The sequence below is a fragment of the Panthera leo genome, chromosome E2 (genome assembly GCF_018350215.1).
Source record: "Panthera leo isolate Ple1 chromosome E2, P.leo_Ple1_pat1.1, whole genome shotgun sequence".
In the NCBI taxonomy this organism is placed as follows: domain Eukaryota; kingdom Metazoa; phylum Chordata; class Mammalia; order Carnivora; family Felidae; genus Panthera; species Panthera leo.
This window is the reverse complement of record NC_056693.1, coordinates 11538268-11563837: the sequence shown is the minus strand read 5'-3', so window position 1 is coordinate 11563837 and position 25570 is coordinate 11538268. Positions and strand designations below refer to the sequence as shown.

The 25570-nt window shown below is 60.9% G+C and overlaps 1 protein-coding gene across 1 annotated transcript in view; it reads left to right on the top strand.

Moving 5' to 3' along the window:
• The window catches only part of PPP1R37 (protein phosphatase 1 regulatory subunit 37), a 41540-nt gene extending 17568 nt beyond the window's left edge, over window positions 1–23972 (top strand). The window contains exons 2-13 of the mRNA XM_042919202.1: window positions 15882–15979; window positions 17722–17767; window positions 18025–18125; window positions 18816–18935; window positions 19401–19551; window positions 19646–19801; window positions 20823–20935; window positions 21751–21892; window positions 21981–22147; window positions 22256–22997; window positions 23330–23420; window positions 23522–23972. Coding sequence (XP_042775136.1) covers window positions 15882–15979; window positions 17722–17767; window positions 18025–18125; window positions 18816–18935; window positions 19401–19551; window positions 19646–19801; window positions 20823–20935; window positions 21751–21892; window positions 21981–22147; window positions 22256–22997; window positions 23330–23412 — 1919 coding nt within the window. The 3' untranslated portion in view covers window positions 23413–23420; window positions 23522–23972. The remainder of the gene's footprint in view (window positions 1–15881; window positions 15980–17721; window positions 17768–18024; window positions 18126–18815; window positions 18936–19400; window positions 19552–19645; window positions 19802–20822; window positions 20936–21750; window positions 21893–21980; window positions 22148–22255; window positions 22998–23329; window positions 23421–23521) is intronic.
• Window positions 23973–25570: the final 1598 nt, after the last annotated feature.

The following is a 25570-nucleotide window of genomic DNA, read 5'->3' as shown; positions in this document are numbered from 1 at the left end:
TTTGCTGGACCAGTAAACAGCTCACAGTAACTTGATTTTAATTCTGAACTAAAACTCCCCCAGTGCCTCCAAATCCAGCTGGCCATCTGGTACCCCTGACCGGAAGCCTGAGGCAGGCAGCCTGAAATAGCCCGCTTGGTCCTGGCAGGACTGGCTGTCCCCTGATGGGCACCCACTTTCTTACAGGCCACCTTCACCAAGTGTGCCCCATCGCCTACCTGGGATTTCAGTGGGTGGCAGTGATGAGAAGCCGTGAGCCACTGAGTGACTCACAGACCTTTCTCAAGCACGTCGCTGCCCCCGGCCCTCTCCTGGGTCCCTTACCCGTGTGCTTCATTTGACCCTGACAATGACCTTCAGTTCCCCAGAGGCACCATCAGCTCTGTCTCCACAGAGTGTTTGCACAAGCTGTTCCCTCTGCTGCAGTGCTCTTCTCCCTCTCTCTGGTTTTTAAATTATCGTTATTAAATTTTTTTCCGGGCATATGAACTATATGTGTAACAGACACCTGAGTTGAAATATAATTGTAATGAGGACCTCTGAGCCTACCTCCCAATTTGGGGATGAGAACATGGCTATTAACTCACCTCTACTTCTGGGTGGGAGGGTGGAGCCCCAGAGCTCGGAGACTTGTGTTCTGAGTGTCTGAATGTTATGACTGTCATGCCTTGTGGGGTTGTTTTTCTTTTAAGATTTTATTTATTTATTTTTGTTTGATTTATTTATTTATTTTGAGAGAGGGGGATGGGGGGAGAGAGAATCCCAAGCAAGCTCCACTCTGTCAGCGCAGAGCCTGATGCGGGGCTCAATCCCACAAACTGTGAGATCATGACCTGAGCCAAAATCAAGAGTCAGATGCTTAACTGACTGAGCCACCCAGGCGCTGCACGATTTTACTTTTAAGTAATCTCTACACCCAGCGTGGTGCTCGAACTTCAAACCCCAAGATCAGGAGTCACGTGCTCCTCGGACTGAGCCAGCCAGGAGCCCCCTTTTTCAAGTTGTGTGTGTGTGTGTGTGTGCGCTGAAAAGTATGGTCTTTAGTTTTGCTTGTTTTTTTGAGTTTTATAAAAATGGCGTTGTGTTGTGGGTGGACTCCTGGGTCTTGATTTTACTCCCGACGTTATATTTCCCTGTTTTATCCATGTAGGTGCTCTAGAATCTTCCATTATGTGACCATGCCTTAGGTTGTCCATTGTGGTGTTGGTAGACGGTCGAGCTGTGGCTGCTTTTTGGTATGACAGACTGGCGCAGCTGTGACCTTCCTGGTACGTAACACCGGGGTTGCGAGCAAGAATTTGTCTACGGTGAAGACCTAGGAGTGGAATTGCTGCTTGCAGTTGGTAGATCTGTGCAGCTTCATATGTCCTGGCCAACTCCCCGGTGGCTCTTCCCTCCGGTGCTTGGCTAGCTCCTGCTCATTCTTCCAGGCTCTCCTTCCCCGCTGTCTTTCCTTCAGCAGGTACCTATGGAGCACCTGCCATGTGCCAAGTGCAGTGGTGAAGGCGACCCGGTCCCTGTGCGTGGGTGATTAGTGGTGTTGGGTAGCCCCTCCTGCAAGAAGCCCTCTCTGACCCCTAGATGGGGCCAGGCGCTCTCCCAGGCTCCTCGGCCCCAGCCCTGCCCACTCTGGGTCATTGCCATTACCATCCGGAGATGGGTCTGTCTCCCCTCCTGGCCTGGGATCCCTGTGTGGATAGGGATGAGAGCTGTTTGGGGTGCCGTGTCCAGCATCACTCCACACGGAGTGGGGCCCAGGGCAGGTGTTCGGCGAAGCATCTGTGGAGTTACTGCTGAGACACGCACGCACCCTTGAGTGTCTCGTGGGCACCTCGAGGCAGGGGGGATTAAGAGGAAGAAACGGCGGGATGCCTGGCTGACCCATTTGGTAGAGCATGTGACTCCTGATCTCGGGGTCGTGAGTTTGAGCCCCGTGTTGGGTGGAGAGCTTACTTAAAAAGTTTTTTCGAAAGGGGGGTGGGGAGAGGAGTCCAGTATTCAGTACTTGTCGGAGGTAGGCCTGAGCCCCAGGACCACCTGGCTCAAAGCCCAGCATGCCCCCAGGTGGCTGAGCACACAGATGCTTGGCCCTGTGCTCTGCTCTGTGGCAGATAGAGAGGATACAGCCCTCGCCCTTGACACTTTAGAGTCTTGTCACACTGCCCAACATCTGGCTCTGCTGACAGCGTGCAGGGCTGGGGCAGAGGTGCCTTGAGAAGTGTGGGGTCCGCCCGGCCCCCTGGGAGTTAGAGAGTGGGTGTCGGTGTTCTCTTGAAGAGGTCTGTGCGAACCCTTACAAAAAGCGGACTGAGTGGGAGCCGTGCAGTCCCGGAGGGTGCTGGTGGGGCGCTAAGCGGCCACAGGACGCTGTAGCTCCTTCTGTCCTTCTCCCATCCCAGGAGGTAGGAAGAATCACTGTGCCATTGTACAGATGAAGGGGGGACCCTGAGATGCACAGCCTCAGGCCGGCTCACCTGGCTAGTCCGAGGGAAGCCCGGAAGCCACCCTGGGGGCCCGGCTCCTTCAGCCCCTCAGTAGCCAGCAGTCCTGCCTGGGGCACCGGGCTGAGGGCTTTCCCTCCGGTGCACTTGACTCTCCGTGGCAGAGCTGTGAGGCAGCTGCACCGCCCCCAGGGCCACAGCCACCCCTGAGTGGGAGGCAGTCAGCCCGGGCTGGGTTCCTCCACCTCCTCGCCCCCGAGCCTGCTTTCTCGGCCACTCTCTTGGTGCTCACTTGTCCCCAAGTCCTCACTTCAGCGCCCTCAGGAGCCCAGCCCTGGGTAAATATTTGCCTACGGGCCAGTGGGAGTGTGTGTAACCGGTATTTCTGAGCCGGGTGGCAGCGGACAGGTGGGGGCAGCTAGTTGGGAGCAAGTGCTCCGTGAGCCTCTGGCTGGAGCTGGTCACTTTGTTTGCCCTTTGTTCATCCAGCACCCACTCCGAGCTGTTGCCAGGGTGTCAGGCCCGGGCCCGGTGACGACCGGCTGCTGTTTACCAAGCAGCAGCCAACCCCGCGCCAGATGTTGTACACAAGCGCTCTCGGTGGCTGCTTCTAGAAGCCTCCGTGCGTGTGTGTGTCTTAGTCTCATTGGCTCCATCCGTTTTCTAGATGAGGAGACTCAACCGTGGGGAGATGAGGCCCTCTCCCGTGACAGCTGGGGTCTGTTCAAGTTGTCAGGGTCAGAATTCACTTGGAGCTGCATGAGGTAATTGAGGGTGTTCGTTGGGAGGACACGGGGCCCTCTGCCAGTTCCCAGGGGTCCCGAAAGCCAACAGGAACCAAGACTGGTACCGGCTGTCTGGGCCACGTGCACTCCTGATTTGTTTCTCTTTCTGTCTGGTCGCGGGCCAGACAAGCCTGGCCTTCCTGGTGGCTGGGGCGGGACCCATCGGTCCGGGCGCCTGCCCCGGGCGGTTCATGCAGGCTTAGCAAAAGTCCACAGCCTTCCTGCCCAGTGGGGCCTACGAGGGCCTGTCTTCTCCTTGTGGGGGTAGGGAGAAGATGTCAGAGAAGGGGGCCCGGGCTCTGCAGACACCCCGGTACGGTCAGACCCCGGAGGCCATGCCCTCAACCACCAGTCTGTGCTGTTCTGTGCGGTGAGAAGGTGGATTCCGGTTATGAGGCGGAAAGTCACCCGTGTTCTCAGATGCACACATGCCTTTGGGGGAGCCCCTTCTAGATGGGGGCTCATGGAGGCCCCGGGACCCCCCACATACACACACACACCCATCCCAGCAGAAAACCCTCGGTTAGTGGGGCAGCCTGGGGCACTTGGGTTCTGTGGGTGCCGTGAGTCTCCGCTCACCATGGGATTCGACGTGTTTTCTTGCTGGTTCCGGCAGTCAGCCAGCCAGCATCGAGCTCTGTGCCCCGTCCTGTGCTGGGGACACAGCAGCGGCCAAGACAAACCTGGCCCTGCCTTAACAGGCTCGCTGGCCGGAAGGGGAGGGGAGAGAGAAGTTGGCCAAGCAGCCTGCACGGCCGTTGTAGACCAACAGAAGCAGGTGGAAGCCAGTGAGCCAAGGGCTGGGATAGAGAACACGGGAGTGAGGCTGGTGGGCGGGCACCTGGCCTGCGCGAGACTATTGAGTGTCACAGCTGTTTCACGGGGGCCCGGTCAGCCCCTACTCGCGCCTGATGAATTGGTCTTTGAAGGCAGGCCTGTCTGCATGGTCCTCCCTGCCTTAGCTGTGTGCCTTTGGCAAGTGCTCTCCTCTCCCTGAGCCTCAGTCTCCCCTTCTGGAAAGGGAGGGAGAGGCGTGTCTGCACCCGAAACGGTGGTTGCGATCAGAAAGGTGGTCAAACGTGTTAAAAGCAAGGACTGTGGAGCCAGACTGTTGGTCTTGAATCTTACCTCTTGATTGGCTCTGTGACCATGGACAGGCTCTTTAGTTTTCCCCTGCCTCTGTTTCCCCACTTGAAAAATAGGGATGATCTACCTCGGCGTTGTTGAAAACAGTAAATGAAGTAACATATGTAAAATACTGTGTGTCAGCTGTGGTTACTGATAATAACTTAGAATTAAAAGTGGCCTGACCGGGCACCGGGGTGGCTCAGTCAAGCGTCTGACTTCGGCTCAGGTCATGATCTCACAGTTTGTGAGTTGGAGCCCCGTGTCGGGGTCTGTGCTGACGGCTCCGAGCCTGGAGTCTGTTCAGATTCTGTGTTTCCCTCTCTCTCTGCCCCTTCCCTGCTCGCTCGTGGGCTCTCTCGCTCTCTCTCTCAAAAATAAACATAAATTTTAAAAGAAAATATGCCCATCATACAGCTGGGTCTTGGGTATTTAGCGTGCCCTGTGCTACTGGGGGCCCAGGGATTGAGGCGTGACTTCCCCCTTCATCCACCATTGACCTTGTCAAGCTCCTGCTGTGTGTGAGGCTCTGTAGCCACCACCCCCCCCCCCCCCCCCCCCCCGGAGGTCCTGGCCTCCTCCCTCTGTCCCGAGAGACTTGGAAAGCCATAGGCATCCTCTGACCTCAGGTGTTTCTGTAACAGGATCTTCATTCAGTTGGGCCAAGTGGCTTGGAAGGTCAGGCTGGGGGAGGGGGGGCGGGGCAAGCCCACGGCACCTGCCGTCTGTGCCCTTCAGTGGAGCGGGCGGGTCCTTCTGCGGCCTTGCAAAGGGCCCTGGGCCTTTCCTAGCTGGCTGTGCCATCCCAGCCTCTCCTGAAGGGCCTCCTGTCTGGTGACACAGTCAGGGTCTCCTCCCCTTGGTCCCGTGGGTCTCTGGGGAGAAGGAAGGAAGACGTTGCTCGGCTCGAGCCATCACATTCGTTCATTCGCAGACATTTACTGGAGACACTGCGGTGACGTCCCCGGACTCGAGGACATGTGTCGGTGGGAAGGGCCCCCTCTGCTGGGCCAGGTGTCGCTTCCTGAGCTGCACACTTTGCAGCTGCACGCTCCCCTGGTGCCTCTGAGCTCCTGAAAGGCTGGTGGGGATGGAGGAAGCTTGAACGGTTGCTCACTGGGAAGACTTGCCCGTGACCAGTGTTCCTTCGCTCTTCCTGAAGAGGCACAGACAGAGGTTTTCCCAAATAGGCAGAGCTGCTGGAAGTACCCGGCTGGCCCACCGCCCGCTGGCCGAGGCAGCTGCTCCCCTCCCCTCTGTCTGGGCCATGTCACCGCACCGCTCTGTGTGAGGCCTCCGGGGCCCCCAGCGGCTGGCCTCCAGAGCCCCCCGTAGTGTGCTGATCTCTGCCAGGTCCTGGGGGCAGCTCACAGCCCTGCAGGGTAGAGGGTCTTCCCCCGGGGGCGGTGGCTGCGAAGCCCAGGGCATCAGGGGTTGTAACTGACGCGTGGGTAAGAGGGCGTTTAACTTTTTATTGCGTCTGTGCGGGCAGCCGGGAAGCCTGGTGAGGGGGCCGGGTGCCTTCGTTCCCTGATTCCTGAGCTGCTTCACTTGCCACTCCATCTCTGTGTTAGTGTTGTGTTGTGTCGTGTTTTTGTAAGTAACCCCTACACCCAACATGGGGCTCGAGCTCACAACTCCGAGATCAGGGGTCTCATGCTCCACCTGCTGAGCCAGCCAGGCCGCCCCCCGTGTCAGTTTGCTTGTTAACAGTGAGCAGAGTTTCGTTTTTCTCTAGTTCACAAGCACGCTATCCTGCGCCTTGCTTTCTTTCATTTAGTGTATCTTGGATGTTGTTCCTTGTTGGCCCAGAGCAAGCGTCCTCGTTCTCTATGGCCACAACGGGTTCTGGTGCCTGGGCGGACTGGGCCTTTATCAGCCGCTTGCCTGTCGGTGGACAGTGAGTACTGTGGGTTCCCGCTCTGCGACTGTAGACGCCGCCGCAGCGAATGAGCCGACAGGCACGTAACTTTGCTTCTCCGCGGGTGGAATGGCTGACCAAAGGGCGTCCGCGTTCGGATTTTGGAATTCTGACAGGTATTGCCGGATTGCCTTTGGAAGGGCTTGTTCCGCCTGGCACGTTCACCGGCCGCTTGAGGGCGCTCCCGCTTCCTGGGGTCCCCAGCGCTTGCCGTCTAGTGTGTGACTGCCGGCCTGCCTGATAAGTGAATGTGCGTGATAGGTGGATTTCTGCTTTGGGGAGCAGGCTGGAAGAGGCCCCCTGCGAGGCTGGCAGAGCAGATAAGCGCCCACGGCGAAGGGCGCCCCGCTCGAGGAGCCAGCCCAGTGGTCAGGAAGGCCGATGTGAAGAACGGCCGTTGAGGGTCAGACCCTGCCTCTCCTCTTCCAGCCAGAAGAGTGTCCTCGGGCAAGTCACTTCCTGCCTCCAGACCTCTTCTGGAAAGCTTCCCAGGGCTGTTTGGAGGGATCAGCGAGATCAGGCTTGGAGATCAGTCTGGGAGCAGTTGCAGAATGATGGCTCCGCAAAGCACCAGAGAGTCCCCTCGGGCTGTGTGCCCAGGGAGGTGTGGGTAGGGGCTTGGAGGTGGGAACGAGGAAGATCTGTCTGCACGTGGGCAGCGTAACGTACCTGGCTTTGCGGGGGACGGGGACTGCAGAGGTGGTGGGGCCTCGGGCGCACAGGGCCCCTCAGAAAGCTTTGGGGGTGCTCTCTACCTCTTCCCTGTGTCAGGCTCTAGGCGGCCTTGTGTCGCCCTGCCGCTGTCCTGCCCCCTGCCCCACCTGGGGGCAGCCCGGGCCATCGGAGGGTTGTGTGTGGCATTTCAGGAGCGCGGGAAGGACTGGATGCCTGGTCAAGATGCTTGGAGGGCATTCGCCCTGGTCAGCTCTGGGCTAAGCATGCCCGTCCGTGACCTCCCTGCAGGTACGTCCTCCCTGCCTGCCTGCGGGGCGCCCAAGAGAGAAGGACCCTTTCCCAAGTTCATCCAGCTCAGCTGGCCTGCGTGGAAGTGGGGACTCAGACTCCAGAGACCCGCTCTTCTCCCCACCTCTGTTCGTTTGTTCCATCAACAAATGTTTATTGAGCACCTACTGTGTGCCCAGTGCATACCCTTCTGGGGATACTTGACTGAACAGAAGCAGTGAAATCCTTCCCCTCATTGCATGTAATTAAGCAGATAGATTATAAAGCTTTGTTGGGTCGTGAAAAGTACCACACAGAGAATGAAGCAGGACACAGGGATGGACAAAGGGGACTGTTTGCGTAGGGTGATCAGGGAAGGCCTCTGACGAGGTGACGCTGGAGCAGAGATTTGCAGGTGGGGAGGGAGAGGACCACCGAGGCAGGAGGTGGAAGCGCACTCTGGGCAGAGGGGCGGCAGGTACAGAGGCCCTGAGGCCTTGTGAATAGATGGCTCTGTCGCGGACAAGGATTGAGTGGGGACCTTGACCACTGAGCCGCTTCTGCTCTCCTGCCTCTTCTGTGTGTGGGCTTTGCCACCCACGTCTCTAGGATGATACCCCTGTCCCATGCTCCGTGACTGAGACCCTCCATGGGTGCCCCGCCCCCAGCGTCTTTGCCAAACCCCCTCTTGTCACACCCCCCTGGGCCCTCCTGATCGTGTGGCTTCCTGCCCACGTGCATTGTGCAGTCCCCATGCCTGTACCTGTTGCCAACATTCCCTCTGGCCAGGTTGCCTTTCTCTCTGCCGTCTCTCTTCAAGTCCTTCTCTGTGAGACTTTTCCATGTGTTCTCTTCCAGCAGATCCCAGTCTGCCCATCCTCCCCGCTTCCGTGTTCCCTCCCTACCCTGTGCGGCTGTTCCGTGATTGCTTCCCGCTTTGTCTCCCTCACCGTGCAGGGAGGCTCTGGGACAGGGCCAGTGGGGATTGGTGGCTGCTTATTGGGGGGACTTGTGGGGAGGGGAGAAGGCCGGCCCAGGGGGCGGGAGCACACCGGGCTGGTCTCAGGCTCAGCCACTGCAGCCACTCAGGTCTCAGCAGGCACCGTGAGGAGCCCCAGAGGTGCTACTGAGGGACAAGACCGGCTCTGTAGATCCAAGAAACTCCAAAGAGAAAGATGAATCCCGCCGGCAGCCTCCCTGCCCGATGTTAGAGAAGGCTGCGTTTCTGGGCCCTCACACCCATCGGTCCAGCCTGAAGCCGAGGGCCTGAGGACCTCAGGACCTCAAGGGAGGACGGGGACCGTCCTGTCCCGGCTTTGACCCTCCCTCTGCCTCCTCCCTGCTTCATGCCCTCAGGAGAGCATTCAGCGTTATGGGCGGTTTCCTTCTCTGCGTAGTGGGTAGTGGGCCAGAGATGTCCCCTCTGCGGGATTGTGATGAGGACGAACGGTTCTGTGCACGTTGTCTGGCAGAGCACCTGGTGGGGAAGCAGGTGAACCAAAGAGTTCCTGCTGTTCTGTGCAAGGAGCGCTCTGTCACAAGGTGGGTAGTTGCTGGCAGGGCCGGCGCCCCGGCGCCCCTCTCCTCCCTGCAGGCTTCCTGGTCCGGGAGGCCCTCGTCCCGGCCCCCGCAGTAGTGTCTCCCGCCGGGACAGGTGGGCCCCTCCTGCTCAGAGCCCCTGTCCGCTTTGGGGCCTAGCACAGCGGCCGGGCGTGAGCCCCTTCATCTGTCTGTCAGCCCCTCACGCGCCTGGCCCCCATGCAGGGCAGTGTTGGGGACACGGCCTGGCCCCCCCGCCCCTCCCCTGTCTTCCCGGGGCTCCCGGTCTGGTGGGTGGGAGACAGGCCCGTGTCCAGACAGTGACAACTCAAAATGGGCGGGGCTGAGATGTCGTGGGCGGGGCTGGAGCACAGAGCCCAGGGAGAAAGAAGGGGCCTCTGAGAGCTGGCTCCCTTCTGACTGCCTCATCTTAGCTCGGTCTGGAACGTTCACAGAGCCCTCTTAGGGCACGGCCGCCTCCACCAACGAGAACCCCTGGAAGGCAGGGACCGGGTCGGAGTCGCCCCTTTCTCCCCTTGCAGCACCGAGCTTGGCATGTGACAGGCCTCAGGAGGTGTTCACCGGGCGAACGGCCAGAGGCCACCTGACTTGGAATTGTCCCGGATTAGAAGCCGAACTCCAAGGGGCTGAAGCAGAAAGGGAGAACTTGTTGGCTTATGGACCCGAGGCGTCCTCCTAAATAGGCTTCAGGCCCGGCTGGGTCCAGGGTCTCAAATGTCTGAGCTCACCTTTCCTCTGAGTCGGCTCAGGAGGCCCTCTCCTCCTGGTGGATGCCAGGATGGCCGCCAGCAGCTCCAGAAATGAGAGGTAACCTCAGCCCCGCCCCTGCAGAGGAGAGCCCTTCCTTCTGGACAGTTCCAGCTTAGTCCCCGTGACTGGCTGTGGCTGGTTCTATAAGGGTCTGCCTCAGCCAGTCCCTGTGACAGCGGCTAGGGACAGGCCACTGTCCACTCTTGGAACCTTTGGGGAGGACAGTGGAGAGCGGAGGTAATGTGGTTAGTCCCACTGGGATCCTGGGACGGCACCAGGAGCTCCCATCACTGCCCTGTGCCCGGCCCTGGGGGCTCCTGTCTCATGCAGGGGGCCGAGCCCTCGCTGCCCCCCACCTCCCTCCCATGCGCTGCCTCCTGGTGTCCTGGATCTTGCCATGCCTGCTCTCACTCTGTCACACCTACCCCTCCCAGGGGCCGCTGCCCACTGCTCTGTTCATATCTGCCTTGTCCCCTTCCCTCTCTCCCGACACTGTGGCTTCCTGGTTTTTGACTCCCACTTGGATGACTGTGTCTTCTCTCTCCCACCAGCTCCAGGCTGGCAGGGATGGCCTGAGTCATTGCCGCCCCCTGGTGCCCAGCCTCTCCTTGCATCTCGTGGGTGCCTTCGCAAGTATGTGCAGACAAGAGCGAGGGACCAGACAGATGTCTCTCTGCCTGTCACCTGATGCCTGGGTCGGGTTTCTCTCCCTCCCTTTGTGAGGGCTGTAGCAGCTGGGAGGGGGGAGGCAGGCTCCGCGGGCCCCACAGCCTCTTCCTGGGAGACTGGCACCAACTGCCGGGGCGTGCCGCAGAGCCTCACCCCTGCGGGAGACCCCGCCTGCCAGCTGCCACACGGCAGCCTCCCTCCCCAGAGCTGACGCCTTGTCCCACCCCGCGCCCAGGGGTCCCCCACAGCCTGCCTCTGCCCCTGGTACCTTCCTCCTCAGGCCAAAGTAGTAGAAGCAGCCGTGCTCTGGTTTCAGACCAGTGCGGATCTGGACGTGTGTTCCAGTCCTGCCAGTCCTGGCTCCGGGCCCTTGCACAGACGACGCGCGCTCTCTGGGCCGGCCTCCCCTTAGTAGAAAATGGGGTCGTAACTGTGCCAGCCTCGCGTCTCCAAGCTGGCTAAGTGAACCCGTGCCTAGAAAGTGCCCGGCGTCACGCCTCACACACAGTGACTTCCCAGGACCCAGAAGTGGCGGCCACCACCTTCCGCGTCCTCTTTGTCCAGTCGCGGCTCCTGCTCAGTCACCTCTGGCTCTGTGCGGCCTCTTAGCGAGTGCCCTCACGTTCCTCATCTCCCGAGACCCTGCCGATGCCCCTTCCAGAGAGCCGAAGAGGTGGCCACATTCATTTGCCGCAGCCTCACCAGGACAAGGACTGAGCGCGGGGTTTCTTACAACCTCTGGATATACCTTTCCTGGCACGCATGCACGCTCTCTTCCTTGTTCGTCACCGTCCCCTCCTCTGACGACCACTTGAACTCCAGCCGCTGCTTGAGTGGGACTTCCGGGGCATTGGACTTGGGAGCTGAGTGAACACGTCTGAGCCCTGACCTGAGACACACACAGACACGCGTGCGCACGCCTGTCCCCCTTCCTCCCCCCTACATACATGTGTGCGCCCAGCCTCACCAACCATTCCATAAGGGACAGGTGCCTGTATGCCTTTCCTGCGTCCCTCCTTTTCAGTGGGGGCGACACGACAGTGATGGCTGGTGTTTAATGTGCACCTGTGAGTTGGCCAAGCCCTGGTCTGAGGGATGAACTTGTACTCACTCAATCACCAGTTACCTGAGGAGTTAGTCACCCTCCTCCCATTTTACGGGTATAGGCGATTGAGGCACAGAGGTTAAATCGCTTTGCTCAGAGGCAGAGTTAGTTAGTTTGTTTTTTGAAGCTTATTTATTTTGAGAGAGAGAGAGAGAGAGAGAGAGAGAGAATGCCAAGGAGGCTCCACACTGTCAGTATGGAGCCCGAGGCAAGGCTCAAACTCAGGAACCGTGAGATCATGACCTGAGCTGAAATCGAGAGTCAGCTAGATGTTCATCCGACTGAGCCACCCAGAAACCCCTCGAAGTCACAAGAGTTTTTTTTTTTGTTTTTTTTGTTTTTTTTGTTTTTTTTTTTTTTTCAACGTTTTTTATTTATTTTTGGGACAGAGAGAGACAGAGCATGAACGGGGGAGGGGCAGAGAGAGAGGGAGACACAGAATCGGAAACAGGCTCCAGGCTCCAAGCCATCAGCCCAGAGCCCGACGCGGGGCTCGAACTCACGGACCGCGAGATCGTGACCTGGCTGAAGTCGGACGCTTAACCGACTGTGCCACCCAGGCGCCCCACAAGAGTTTTAAATTAGGAGTCAGGATCCAACCCCAGGCACTGTGGCTCCAGAGCCTGTGTTGTGTTTTGTCTTGTTTTTTTAATGTTTATTTATTCTTTCTTTTTTTTAATGTTTTTATTTATTTTTGAGAGAGACAGAGTACGAGTGGGAGAGGGGCAGAGAGAGAGGGAGACACAGACACCAAAGCGGGCTCCAGGCTCTGAGCTGTCAGCACAGAACCCGATGCGGGGCTTGAACTCACAAACTGTGAGATCATGACCTGAGCGGAAGTCAGACGCTCAACCGACTGAGCCACCCTGGTGGCCTCAGGGCCTGTTTCTTTTTTTTTTTTTTTTTTTTTAATTTTTTTTAACATTTATTTTTGAGACAGCGAGAGAGATCACGAGTCAGGGAGGGGCAGAGAGAGAGGGGACACAGAATTGGAAGCAGGCTCTGAGCTGTCAGCATAGAGCCCGACGCAGGGCTCGAACTCACGGACGTCGGGATCGTGACCTGAGAGCCCCAAGTCGGCCGTCTAACCAACCGAGCCACCCAGGCGTCCCCCGCAGCCTGTGTTCATAACCGCTTTGCGGGACCCGGTGTCTCAGGTGGAGACTCGGGAGCCCTACCCAGGAGGGCCGGGAGGGAGGCAGCAAGGAGTCTTGCCCTGGTCACTCAGCAGTTGTGCCTTCACCGCTCTGCGGCCCTGCTCCCCCGTCCCCTGGGCCCAGCGCCTTGGGGCGTCTGCGGCCTCTGGGGAGGCCTCCAGGCCCCTGCGGGGTGACTGCTGAGCCCGCTGACTCGCGCCCGCCCCCCCCCCGTTCGTGCCGTGGCGATGCCCGTGCGGTTCCTTAAGGTTGTGGAAGTCTTGGGGCGGATGACCCAAGGCTGGAGGCCCCGCGCGGGGTCTGGGAAGCTTTGTCTCTCTCCGTCCGCGGACGCCAGGCCTCCGCGGTGTTCTCCCCTTGACCGTTTGGCCACGGCGTCACAGAAGAGCAGGTGTGTGGAGGGGCCAGTCCGGTTCCGCTGGCTTCTGAAGTGCTCGGGGCGGCGCCGGGCCCAGCGGAAAGAAGTGCTGTGTAAATGCTGCACGCTACTTCTCCGGACCTCTGTACTGCCGCTTCCTTACCAGTTTTTCTTAAATTGGTTCTTTTTTTTTTTTTGAATACGTTTATCTCATCATCCGCAAGCAATTCGCAGTAGTTTCTTTTTCTTAACACGCGCCTGAAGCCCCACATGTAAGGTCACTCCGAGCCTGCCGGCGCCGTGCCGGGCCTCGGGGCGTGCTGCTGGCGATGTTGGGGTAACCGAGGTGGGGCAGGGGTGCCCTCAGGCTGCTGTGGACTGACCGAATCCCCGCGCTCTTGTGCCTTTAGTGTCTTTCCCCTGGGCCGTCCCCCCCCCCCCGCCCCCCCCAAAGTGTGTCCCAGCATCAGAGAATGACAAGCTGCAGTTGTCGTTCTTACCAGCAGAGGGCGCCCGGTCTTTCTGGGCCCTGGGGGCTCTCCCACTTCTCTGAGTCCGTCCAGCCCTGCCTCCCGCTCTGTTTCCCCTTCTGTAAGTGAGTGGGCGGATGCGACCTCTCTGAGCCCTGGCTGTGACCTTGTGTGAGGCCGTGCTGCATGTATACCCCAGGGACCCCTGGCTGAAGGGGTGGCCAGACGGCAGCTGTGGCTGGTGTGGAGGAGGCCGGGTTCGAGACCCCGGGCTTCAAGCTTCTCAGGGGGCTCCTCGCAACACAGATCGACCCAGCGGGCAGGGCTGGGAGGGTGGAGCTAGAAGGGGAGGAGCCTGGCCCTGCCTGGAGGGTCAGGAAGGGCTCCCTGGAGGAAGGGATGTCAGAACTGAACACCTCAAGGACTGATGGCAGCTTGAGAGGTTGCTTAGGAGGCTTATTTCCTGTACGCTGTCTGGGGCCCTGAGAGCTGCTACTGATGGCCCCACGTGTGCTCAGGCCCTCATCCCCGTCTGATGTGCCCAGGCCAACCCAGCGTTGGCATAGGGGCCTTTCTTGAAGCAAGCTTGTCCAGGGGAGCACTTTTTGCCCTTTGGCTGCCTAGTTGAAGCCCGCGCACCACTTTTCAGAATGGTGATTGAAAAAAACAAAATTTTTTTTTAAGTAAGCCCTACACCCAACATGGGGCTTGAACTCACAACCCTGAGATCAGGAGTCGCGCGCTCCACCGTCTGAGCCAACCAGGCACTGGAGCGATGACTTTTAAAGGCGAAAAATAAAGTCGGGTTACAAAGGATACCAATTAAAATACAGTCAGCTGGAGATTTTTTAAACTTGTAATCCAGTATTTCTGTTCTTCCTCCCTGGCACATAAAATAACAGGAGGTAGCGAGGAGCCGTCACAGTCTGCAGGGGCTCCTGCGTGACGTGGAAGCACCTGTCATTGCAGTTGATGACACAGTCACAGGGCTGCTAAATGCTTCTCTCTCTCTCTCTTTCTCTCTCTCTCTCTCTCTCTCTGTTGCCCAGGTTAATAAGAAGGAAAGGCTCAATCTCATTTCAGTTCACTTAGTGAAAGTAGAGATGTCCCTTTTGCTCACTCAAGTTTGTGGAACCCTGGGGGCTCAGTGGACCCAGCTGGGTGGGACTCCCGGAGGCAGCGGCCCAAGTCCCAAGGGCTGCCTTCCCTGGCAGGGCCAGCTCCTGCCCCCACCTCCTCCCTCCCCCCTCCCCCCTCCCCCTGCCCCGGGGGCCACCAGGCTCACGCGCCCACGTCAGAGCTCCCTCACTAGGTCTGCGGGAAGGTGATGCGCCGGGGAGGCTGCTGGCCGCCTGTAGTGAGGGCTCAGTGAGGGCTCAGCCGGGGCCTGCGTCAGTTTCTTCCAGCGCCCCAGCCCCACCCAGCACAGCGGAGAGAATGGGGTTCCGGAGCCAAGTGTAGGACTCTGTCCTGCATCGACTTCTCGGCCTGACTCCGTCCCTCCCCTGCTCGGAGCCTCCTGTTCCCTGGCTGCCCTGGGGCAGAATCCAGTACGTCATAGAAACCGAAAAGAACACAAATGTCTCATCCAGTGAATGGACGAACAGACTGTGTAACGCGTGTGCAGCACAGTAAAGGGGCAAAACTCAAAATCCTTTATGCTCCACGAAAGAGGCTAGCCGCAAAGGGCCACGTATTGTTTATAGCCGCAAAGGGCCATGTACTGTTTATCTCCATTTTAGTGCGATATCCACAGAAGGCAAAGCCGTGCAGACCAAGAGGCCAGCCTTGCCTGGGGCGCGGTGGCTGGCCCCGGGCTTCCCCAGGACTGTGCCGGGCCGCTGTTGGGTGTGGGCTACATCCCTTCATTCTGTGAGCCGCTGCTGTTACCCTGGACACAGGGCCGTGCCCGGTCTGCTCTGACGGCTGCTGTGTCTCTGGGACGAGGCCCGGCACTAAGTAGCCGTTGGGGAACGTTTTGCTGTTGAGGGTGTTTCAGGAGTGGGGAGTCTGGGAGGCCACGTGCATCACAGTTAAGAGCCTAGTTCAGTCCCTGGCTCCACCACTTACCAGCTGTGCGACCTTGGGCAAGGTGCTTCACCTCTCTGGGCTCAGCTTCCTCATAGCACCAAAGTACAGATTCATTCTCTTATCCACAAAAACAAAACAAAACAAAACAAAACCACAAACTGAACACCTGCTCTGGGCCCTGGCCCGAGGCTGGGCAGCGTGGGGACAAGGTGGTGACAAAGATAGACCCAGCCCTGCCCTTTCGGGGCTCCCCATCTAGCGGGGGAGACGAATGACAAGCAGGGAAATTTTGTGATACTAGCTGCGTGATGTTTGTGTGAAGCTGCTCGAGGAGCCGTGGGGAGACGTGGAGGGAAGGCGTGGCTCGTTTGGCCGCACCTCGGGGCGGCGGTGGCAGCGAGGGCCCTTGAACGGAAGACAGAACCCAGTGGGTCGTTGGGAGGGGCATTTTGTTGTGGAGGCTTGGCGTGGGGGGAAGGGAGCGCTGGCAGAGGCCCGGGGGGTGGGAGGGGGTGGAGGGGGCCCGGGGTGTGGGGAGTCACAGGCCTGGGTCCTCTGTGCCCGCAGCCCAGAACGTGACCGTGGATGAGGTCATTGGTGCCTACAAGCAGGCCTGCCAGAAGCTGAACTGCAGACAGATCCCGAAGCTCCTCCGGCAGCTCCAGGTACCCGGGTGGGGGAGGCGGGGAGAGGAGGCCGGGCTCCCTCTGGCCCCCAGCAGCCTCCGGGCCCCTCTGCCTGCCCCGCGCAGGGGACGGTGCACAAAGCACTGCCCAGCCTGGCCACCCAGCCCAGGGCCCGTGTGAATACATCCTTGAAAATCCTCTGTTCGGTTGTGAAAGCAATCGGGCTCTTCATGAATATTTAAACAGTATGGAACTATATAAAGTGAGAATGTGGGCGCCTGGGTGGCTCAGTGGGTTAAGCGTCCGACTTGAGCTCAGGTCATGATGTCACGGTTCGTGAGTTCGAGCCCCGCGTCGGGCTCTGTGGGACAGCTCGGAGCCTGGAGGCTGCTTCAGAGTCTGCGCCTCCCTCTCTCTCTGCCCCTCCCCCACGCGCACGTGCATTCTCTCTCTCAAAAATAAACATTTAAAGATAATAATAACAAAAAAGAAAAAAATAAGAATTTCAAATATCTATCACTCCCCAAAGAAATTCTCTTCCCAGGGGAAACGTGCACGTTTATTCTTTATATTCTCTGTTCAATATATACGTTGTCTGATTTTTTTTTAAAGTTTATTTAGTTTGAGAAAGAGCACAAGTTGGGAGGGGCAGAGAGAGAGGGGGACAAAGAGAATCCCAAGCAGGTCCCGCACTGTCGGCCCAGAGCCCGATGCCAGGCTCGACCCCACAGACCGTGAGATCGTGACCCAGGCTGAAACCAAGAGCCGAACGCCCAGCCGACTGAGCCACCCACCGGCCCGTGTCTGATTTCTTTTGTAATTAAAATATTATAGGCACAAACAAAATCCACCTTTCACTTCTTAGTCAGGTCTCATTTCCCAGGAGTCCCACTGTTGATAGCTTGGGGGCTTTGTCCTCTGGCCTTTGCTGTGCTGCGTTTGTGAGAGGGCAGTTCACTATCCAGAGTTACACAGACACAAGGGTACCTTCCGCTTTTATGTGAACGGGGCACTCCTGTGCCTGTGGCGTGTTCCCCCTGTAGCCGTGTGCCACAAGGTGCCTGTCCTCTCTCTGGATGGGTCATTCCAGAATGTTCCAAGGTTGCTTGTTTCCAGGGTTGTTGTTCCCTTAGCATTACTGTGAGCAGTCACTCTTGCCATCCAGCTAGGGACTTCCTGCTCACTGGGTTTAAGGGTTTCTGGGAGAATTCCAGAAGGGCTTGTCGGCAGCTCCAGGGAGAGACAGTCACTCTGCGTGGTGGCCAAGAGTGTGGGTCCTGGAGCCCACCGTCTGGTTCCGACCAAGCCTGTCCCTCGCTAGCAAGTGACTTTAGGAAAGGCTGGCCCTGAGCCTTTTGTCTGCCCATGGTTTTGTCACAGCACCCGCCCCACGGGTTAATGTGTGTGGAGCCCCGAGAACAGAACGTGACCCCCAGCAGGCCCACACCTGACCGCTTGCTGTGTGGGGCCTGGGGCCTGGCCTTCACCCCCAGGCCTGTCAGCCTTCCCTGCCTCAGCACCTGCTTCACAGCCTTTGTGCTGGCCGCTCCTTCTGCCTGGGATGCCCGCCCCAGAGATGCCCAGCTGGGGCAGAGGGACTGTGCCCCGGCTGCCTGGCCCGGGCCCTGTGGGTGCAGAACCGCCCCTCTTCTCTGAGGCCCTGCGCGCGGCCCCCACCTCAGAAATGGAGCCAGATCAGAGCCCCGCCCGCCCCGCTGTCAGGGTCCAGCCTGGCTCCTGAGGGTGTCTTCCTGTCTTCACCCTCCGCTCTGTTCCCCCAGGAGTTCACAGATCTTGGGCACCGCATTGACTGTCTGGACCTGAAAGGTACGTGTCTGGACAGAGGCCGGGACCCTTGTGGGGTGGGTCTGGGCTGGCAGGTCCTGCGGGAAGAGGAGGTGGGCAGGGGCAGGGGCAGGAGCCCCCCCTGACGTGAGGCAGGCGCGATAAGCCTCCCCTGGCCTGGAGCCCGCGTTTCCGGCCCCCACCCCCCCGGGGCACGCGAGTGCACACACACACACACACACACACACACACACACACACAGGTGCACTAGACGTGCCCGGCCCTCTGTCTTGTCCCAGGCGAGAAACTCGACTACAAGACCTGTGAGGCCCTGGAAGAGGTCTTCAAGAGGCTACAGTTCAAGGTCGTGGACCTGGAGCAGACAAACCTGGACGAAGATGTGAGCAGCCCCTGCCACCGCCTCACCTGTTCCCTGAGCCCTCTGGCCCCTCTGAGGTTTGGGGGGAGGGGGCGCTGCAGCAAAAGAGCCTCCTTGGACAACAGCTGGGCAGGGCCTCTTGAAGGACAAGATGGGGACACAGCCAGTGTGACCAGAGTGGGTGTGAGGAATATTGGGGCTCTGGGGTGGGGCCCAGAAAACGGGGTGTCAGAGACCCACCCCAAAGGCAGGGGACTTGGCGCAAGGGAGGGACTTGGGGAGCCGGGCCTTAGTGGGGGCAGCCGTGTGACCACTGGAAACCTTTTCAGGAACCCCTGCTGGAGCTAACGGCACCTGTAAGGGAGAGTTTAAGAAACCTTCAGAAAGCAGCCTCCCCATTTAGGCCTAGGTGTCCTCGCCTCCCCAGACTTGGAGGCCACCGGGAGACCCGGTGGGTGGGCTCCTGGAGAACTGAGACCCAGGAACACCAGGGCCTGTCCTGTTCATGCGCCAGATCTGCCCGACTTCGGGGGTGGTGGCGAGTAAGAGAAAGCAGACGGAGTCCGGCAGGAGCGGGCGGGTTGGTTCCCGGAACCCAGAGGTGCCAGGGCAGCGTCAGGGCTCTCCCCTTCCCTTAGTCGCGTGGCCCCCACCTCCTAGCCTCCTGGGCCTGCCTCCACCTGAGCCTAAACGCCGTTGTGTGTGCCACAGGGCGCCTCGGCCCTCTTCGACATGATCGAATACTACGAGTCGGCCACCCACCTCAACATCTCCTTCAACAAGCACATCGGCACCCGGGGCTGGCAGGCCGCGGCCCACATGATGCGCAAGGTGGGTGCCCCTCACCTGTACCCGGGGTGGAAGGGGCTCGGGCACAGGGGGGGTCCAGGTGCTTTCCCGGGGCACCTGTCCCTTGGGACCTGGCTTCCCGAGCCCTCGGGGCGTGGGCCGTCGGTGGGGCGCCGGTGCCCAGCTTCCAGGCTAGTGGGAAAGCGGCACGAAGGGTGCCCTGCCCCAGGCCAACCCTGACCCCTTTTCCTCCCCTCACGCATCTTTCCCCCGTCCTTCGCTTGCCCGCGACATACCCCTTGGAAGTGGCTGTGGTTGCCACCCCCTTCCCTCGTGCGGGGCGTCTGCCGCAGGGGAGCCTGGGGGCCCCTCCTGGCTCACCCGCGGGGCTCCGGGCCGGGCCTTCCCTCACGGGGCCCTGGTGCCCACCGGGCCGCGGGGCGGGAGATGCCCCGGGGGGCAGGGAGGGCCGGGCCGGCTGTCGCAGCCCCGCCCCTGCCCCACCAGACCAGCTGCCTGCAGTACCTGGACGCCCGAAACACGCCCCTTCTGGACCACTCGGCACCGTTCGTGGCCCGCGCCCTGCGCATCCGCAGCAGCCTCGCGGTGCTGCACCTGGAGAACGCCAGCCTGTCGGGGCGACCGCTGATGCTGCTCGGTGAGCTCGGGGGCCGGGGGCGCCGGGCAGTGACGGGGCGCCCGCCGGGCACCGGGGCTTGGCCGGTCACGGCACTCTGCCCGTGCTCCCCCAGCCACAGCGCTGAAGATGAACGTGAACCTGAGGGAGCTGTACTTGGCCGACAACAAGCTCAACGGCCTGCAGGACTCGGCCCAGCTGGGCAACCTCCTCAAGTTCAACTGCTCCCTGCAGATCCTGGACCTCCGTAACAACCACGTGCTGGACTCAGGTGTGTGAGAGGTCTGCCCACCCCACCCCAGCCACCGAGCACCCGCCGTGTGCCCAGCCAGGTGCCCCCGCGGTGCTGGAGACACAGCGGTGGCCAGGACGATCCCCGCCCTGCCCTCCTGGGGCTGCCGGTCCAAGAGGGAACATCCCCAGGCAGTGACCGCTCAGACTGGGCAGGGCTGGGCTGTGGGAGCCCAGGGAGGGCGTCCTGGAGGAGGGGACAGCTCAGCGGAGACGTGCAGGATGAAGCGAGGTATTGAACAGATAATTAAAATAATTACCACCTGGAAAAAGTGCCCTGAAGGAAACAAGGCTGTTGGGACAAGGGGCCAACCAGACGCTGTTTAAGATGATGTGGGGAGGGGGCCTCTGGGCGGCCATGTGGAGAGAGAGTGGAACCGGCCATTTTAAAGACCTAGAAAAAGAATCCAGGCAGGGGAACAGCAAGTGCGAGAGGCCCCGAGGTGGGAAAGAGGCTAGATGGTGGATGTCTGGGGGGAGACGAGGCCACGGTGAGCTGGGGGGTAAATGGGAAGGAGGAGGAAGTGGTTACTGAGAGGAACTCCGTTTCATCCTCTTTACCGTTGAGCGGGGTCCCCTGGCCTCGGTGGGAGGAGAGGGCTGGGGGAATGGCACAGGGCCTCGAGGCCAGGCCTGGACGCCACAGTTAGTGAGCAGCTGGCACGTGCCGGGCCTGCTGCCTGTGGGCTCACAGCCGTGAGACAGAGGTGTCTGCCCTCGGGAGAGACACCGCCGAGACAGATGAACAGATTACCGAGTCTGTCGGACGGTGAGATGTGCTCTGGAGAAAAACAGAGCAGCAGTGGTGGGCTGGCGGTGGACTGGCGCGAGGGCGACACTCGAGCAGGGTCCTGAAGCGGACAGGGCGCCGTCGTGTGCTGGGCCTGAGCCTGTGGGGGGCGGGGTGGGGGAGGTTCCGCGCTCTCACTGGCCGGCGGCTCTGGTGCCCCCGGGAGAGGCACTTAGACCACAGGCGGGACTCGCCCACGGGTCTCCTCCAGGTCTGGCCTACATCTGCGAGGGTCTCAAGGAGCAGAAGAAGGGGCTGGAGACCCTGGTGCTGTGGAACAACCAGCTCACGCACACGGGCATGGCCTTCCTGGGCATGACGCTGGTGAGTGGGACCCGGGAGAGGGGAGGGCGCCCACGTGTCCGCCGCCACCTCTCAGCCCCGTCGTCTTCCCCGATCCGGTGCCTCCCGCAGTTCAGGAAGCCTTGCAGGAGCGCTTTCCGTGCTGTTTGAGCTCTCCTTCGGCTCCCACGGCCTCGTTGTCCCGAGGAAAGTAGCCTTGCTCTGGCTTCCCTTGTCTCTTGGCGCCCAGCACGGTAGCCTAGCACAATGACTCGCACAAGGTGAACATGTTATGCATGGGAAGTTACTCTTTCTGGAAGCCTTCAGTACGTTTTAAATCTTTTAAAATAAATACGTGCGGGGCGCCTGGCTGGCTCAGTCCGTTGAGCAACTGACTTCGGCTCAGGTCATGATCCTGTGGTTTGTGAGTTCAGGCCCTGCATCGGGCTCTGTGCTGACAGCTCAGAGCCTGGAGCCCGCTTCGGATTCTGCGTCTCCCTCTCTCTCTGCCCCTCCCCTGCTCGCGCTCTCTGTTTCTCAAAAATAAACATCCAAAAAAGTTTTTTAAATAAATACGTGGTATGTAAAACAAGCCCACAGGATACAAAGACTCCCGTCTAAGTTAAGAATCACCAACGGCCAGGTCTGTGCCCTGAGCCCGCGGGTGCCAGCAGGGAGTGGGCCCGGGGCTGGGGGCGGACAGGGCGGCTGGCGCTGGGGCCGCTTCTAAGTACGCGAAGGACCTGGCCTGAAGCAGGATTGTCCGGGCGACGCTGCCGGAGAGGGAGCACTCGGTGTGCCTCTTTCCTGACCGGCCTTCGGGGCCTCGCCTCACTGTCACGCCCCGCCCCCTGCAGCCGCACACACAGAGCCTGGAGACGCTGAACCTGGGCCACAACCCCATCGGGAACGAGGGCGTGCGGAACCTCAAGAACGGCCTCATCAGCAACCGCAGCGTGCTGCGCCTGGGCCTGACCGCCACCAAGCTCACGTGCGAGGGTAGGGCGCGGGGCCGGGCCAGGGGAGCGGTGCCCGCGGGCTTGGCGGGCGGCTAGCCCGTGGCCAGCCCCTGCGGTCCCCCTCCCAGGCGCGGTGGCGGTGGCAGAGTTCATCGCCGAGAGCCCCCGCCTCCTGAGACTGGACCTTCGGGAGAACGAGATCAAGACGGGCGGGCTCATGGCACTGTCGTTGGCCCTCAAGGTGAACCGCTCACTGCTGCGCCTGGACCTTGACCGTGAGCCCAAGAAGGAGGCGGTGAGCTGAGTGGGCCCTCCCCTGAGGCCTCTGGCGGGCGGGGCGGGCCGGGCTGGCCCGGGGGTTCCCCCGCCGGCCAGAGCCCTAGCCGGGCCGCTCCGCCCGCAGGTGAAGAGCTTCATCGAGACGCAGAAGGCGCTGCTCGCCGAGATCCAGAACGGCTGCAAACAGAACTTCATGCTGGCTCGGGAGCAGGAGGAGAAGGAGCAGCGGCTGCAGCTGTCGGCCTCCATGCCCGAGATCACCGTCACCGAGCCCCAGCCCGACGAGGAGCCCGGGGACGAGCCCGCCGCCAAGGCCCAGGAGAACGGGGCCCCGGACCCCGCCGCCGGGCCGGACTCGGACTCGGAATCAGACTCTGAGGAGGAGGATGGGGAGAGGGCCGAGGCCCCCTGCCCCGCCCTGGTGCCCCCCTCGGACTCCCTGGGCCCTGGGGACAGGAGCCCCCCAGGCAGCCCCTCCTCCCCCACCGAGCAGCGCATTTCTGTGTCCAGCCCGGGCCGGGGCCACAAAGTGTTTGTGGTGACCCGGGTGGAGAGTCCGCCTGAGAGGGCAGAGCCCCCTGTGCCTCCCGCCCCTCCCGCCTCCCCTGCCCCTCCCGCCTCCCCTGCCCCTCCTCGTCCTCCCTCCCCACCTGCCTCAGCCTCCCTTCCCGCCTCACCTGCCCTGCCACCAGCCGAGGCCGTCAGCACTCAGGACCCGGGGGTGTCGGAGCCTCAGTCGCAGCTGGAGCCGCCTCAGTCAGGGCCACCACTGCCCAACGGCCTAAAGCCCGAGTTTGCCCTCGCACTGCCCCCGGAGCCGCCCCCGGGGCCCGAGGCCAAGGCGGGCAGCTGTGGCCTGGAACACGGTGAGTGCCGCTCTGGGGCAGGGTGCCCAAGGGCCCTGGGTGCTGTGTGTGACCCCAGGCAGGCACCTGCCTCTCGGAAGGCTTCGGTTTTCTCTTCTTTAAAATGGCCCGTACAGGGGTAGGAAAGAGTAGGACTTGACCCTTGGCCCCCACCTTTCTTCCCTCGGATCCGGGGCAGCTCTCCCTGGGAGGGAGCAAGGCCAGATCTGTTAACTGGAGTCTAACGGTCTCACTGGTACCCGAGACCCGTGCTGCCCTGGGGGTCAGACTGGAACCCCCATCCCCGCCTGCCTGACAGGAGGTCGCCTGCCCTTTGTCGCCTCCCCTTGCAGAGCTGAGCTGCTCCAAGAACGAGAAGGAGCTCGAGGAGCTGCTTCTGGAAGCCAGTCAGGACTCTGGGCAGGAGACACTGTGACACTTTAGGTGAGGCAGGGGCCCCAGAGGGCTGGGGGTGAGGAGGGGCTTGGGGGCTGGCAGTAGAGCCCCTGGCTCTGACGGGCCCTCCCCAATCTCTCCTCCCCAAGTTCCTTTTCCCCCCTTCCCATCAGTCTTCGATGAGCTGAGGCCAGAGCCATGAGAATCTGCTCACCTTCACCCCCAGCCTCCCTGAGGCCCAGGCCGCCGGGGGTGTGGGGGGCCTTGCCGGGGGCCCCCGCCCCGCACAACAACACTACACGGAGTGCAGGAGCTGCAGGGGGTGCCCTCCCCGCCCTGACTTAAGCACTTGTATCTCTGTGTCCGGCATTCGAAGGCTCTGGGCTGGGGGGAATGGGAGGAGGAGGTCTCCGAGGACATCGGCCACCAGGCTGGACGCCTTTTCAAGAGGGCCTGTTCGGCCCGGCTTGCCCTGTGGCGGGCAGGAGTCCCGGGTGGTGGCGGGGTGGCCCCCCGGTGGCCCCGGGGCACAGGACCGGGCGGAGGGGCGGTGAGTGGCGGTGGTGGAGATGCGGAGAGCAGCCCCAGCTGGGGTGCGGGCCGGGGCTGGGGGTGGGGGGGGTGGGGAAGCTGGGAGCAGAGAATCAGAGCTTTCTTTTTCTTAAGTGCAATAAATCTATCAGGGAGCTGGGGCGGGGAGCAGCCAGGGTTCTGGAGACCCTGCTGTCCAGGCCCCTTGAGGCTGCGCCCTGAGAGGCACTACAACCCCCGGGGGCGGTGTGGGTGTGGGGTACGGGTGGGCAGAGGGTGGGGGAGGGGCTCTTCCTGTCGGTGCAACTCTGTTCACACCTTTTCTAATAAACCAGAGCTGGGTTCACCACACTCGCCTGCTCTCTGCTGGTGCCGATCGTGGGCGCCCCCTGCGGGAGTTGTGGGCACAGGGAGCGGGGCGGGCAGGGCTCGGTCGTCTGCGGGGTTCGTGCCGTGGTCCCCCAGAGGGAAACTGGGAGGCTGGACAGACAAAAGCCACATTTCCCGCAACACTCCCTGCCTTGGTGCACCCCCTCTGCCGACTTTTTTTTTTTTTTTCCCCTCTCCTGTATCTTCTTCCCACCTGCCAATCCCGTGTCTCCAGAGGGAGACAACCCCAAAGTATCTTCCGGCTTCAGGCCTAGGCTCTCAGGGTGTGGTGGAGACGAGCCGTCCACAGCTCAGGGAGCATGGGCACCGGCTGGCCCCCCCCCACGCTCCGAGAGTGCGTGGCCCTTCAGACTTCCGGGCGCCAGAGCCGGGAGAATACACTTCTGTTCTAAGCCACCCGGGGCCCGGGACTCTGTTGTAACAGCCCGGGGCCACTAACAGACCGGCCGTGCGGGGGTCCTGGTTTCCACCTGGATCCAGGATCCAGTCCTGGATCACAAGGGTGGCTCCCCTTGCCTAAGTGTTTTCCCTTGGCCTTCGGCCGCCCAAGCATCGCTGGGGCTTGTGAAGACCCAGCGAGTCTAGATGCTGTGGCCAGACGTCCGTGCCGGTACACGGGGTGTGTTTTCGCGCATGTGAAAGTTCAGGTAGCAGGCAGCCGTTCCCCACAAAGTGACTTGTGGCCCCAGGTCTCGCGTGGCTCTGCCTCTGCTTAGGCCCCGGGGAGCCCCTGCACCCGGCAGGCGGATGGGGCAGGAGAGTGGAGAAGGCAGACCTGCTTCTTCACTCGGCGTGACGGGAAAGGGACACACGTCGCTTACGTTCCTTTCTGTCCATGGGAACCAGCCCCGAGGACTCACCTGGGTGCGGGGTCCCAGCGGCAAAGCTGCACAGACCGTGGCAAGGCCGGTGGCCCGTCACTGTCCCGGCTATGCCCGGCTGCCCTGCGACACCCACCTGTCCCCCCACTTAGCTTTGTTGGACTCAGGCTTTGTCAGCGTCTAAGAGACACGGGCCACAGATGGCACCACGTGACGGGGGCCGCGGCTTCCAACCCCCCCCGCCCCCCCGCCAGTGTCCGAGTTTGTTCCGTCTGGAGCTGGCCCCGCTTCTGCTGCTCATCTGTTCCCGCCTCAACTGGAGGTGGCGAGAAGCGGAAGGCGGAGCCAGATCGGCCGAAGGGAGGCCAAGGGGAGGGACTCACCGGCTCCAATCCCACGCCTGCGGACAGTGACCTAATGGCATCTCAGGGTCCCACGTGTCTCCGTGGGGGCTTT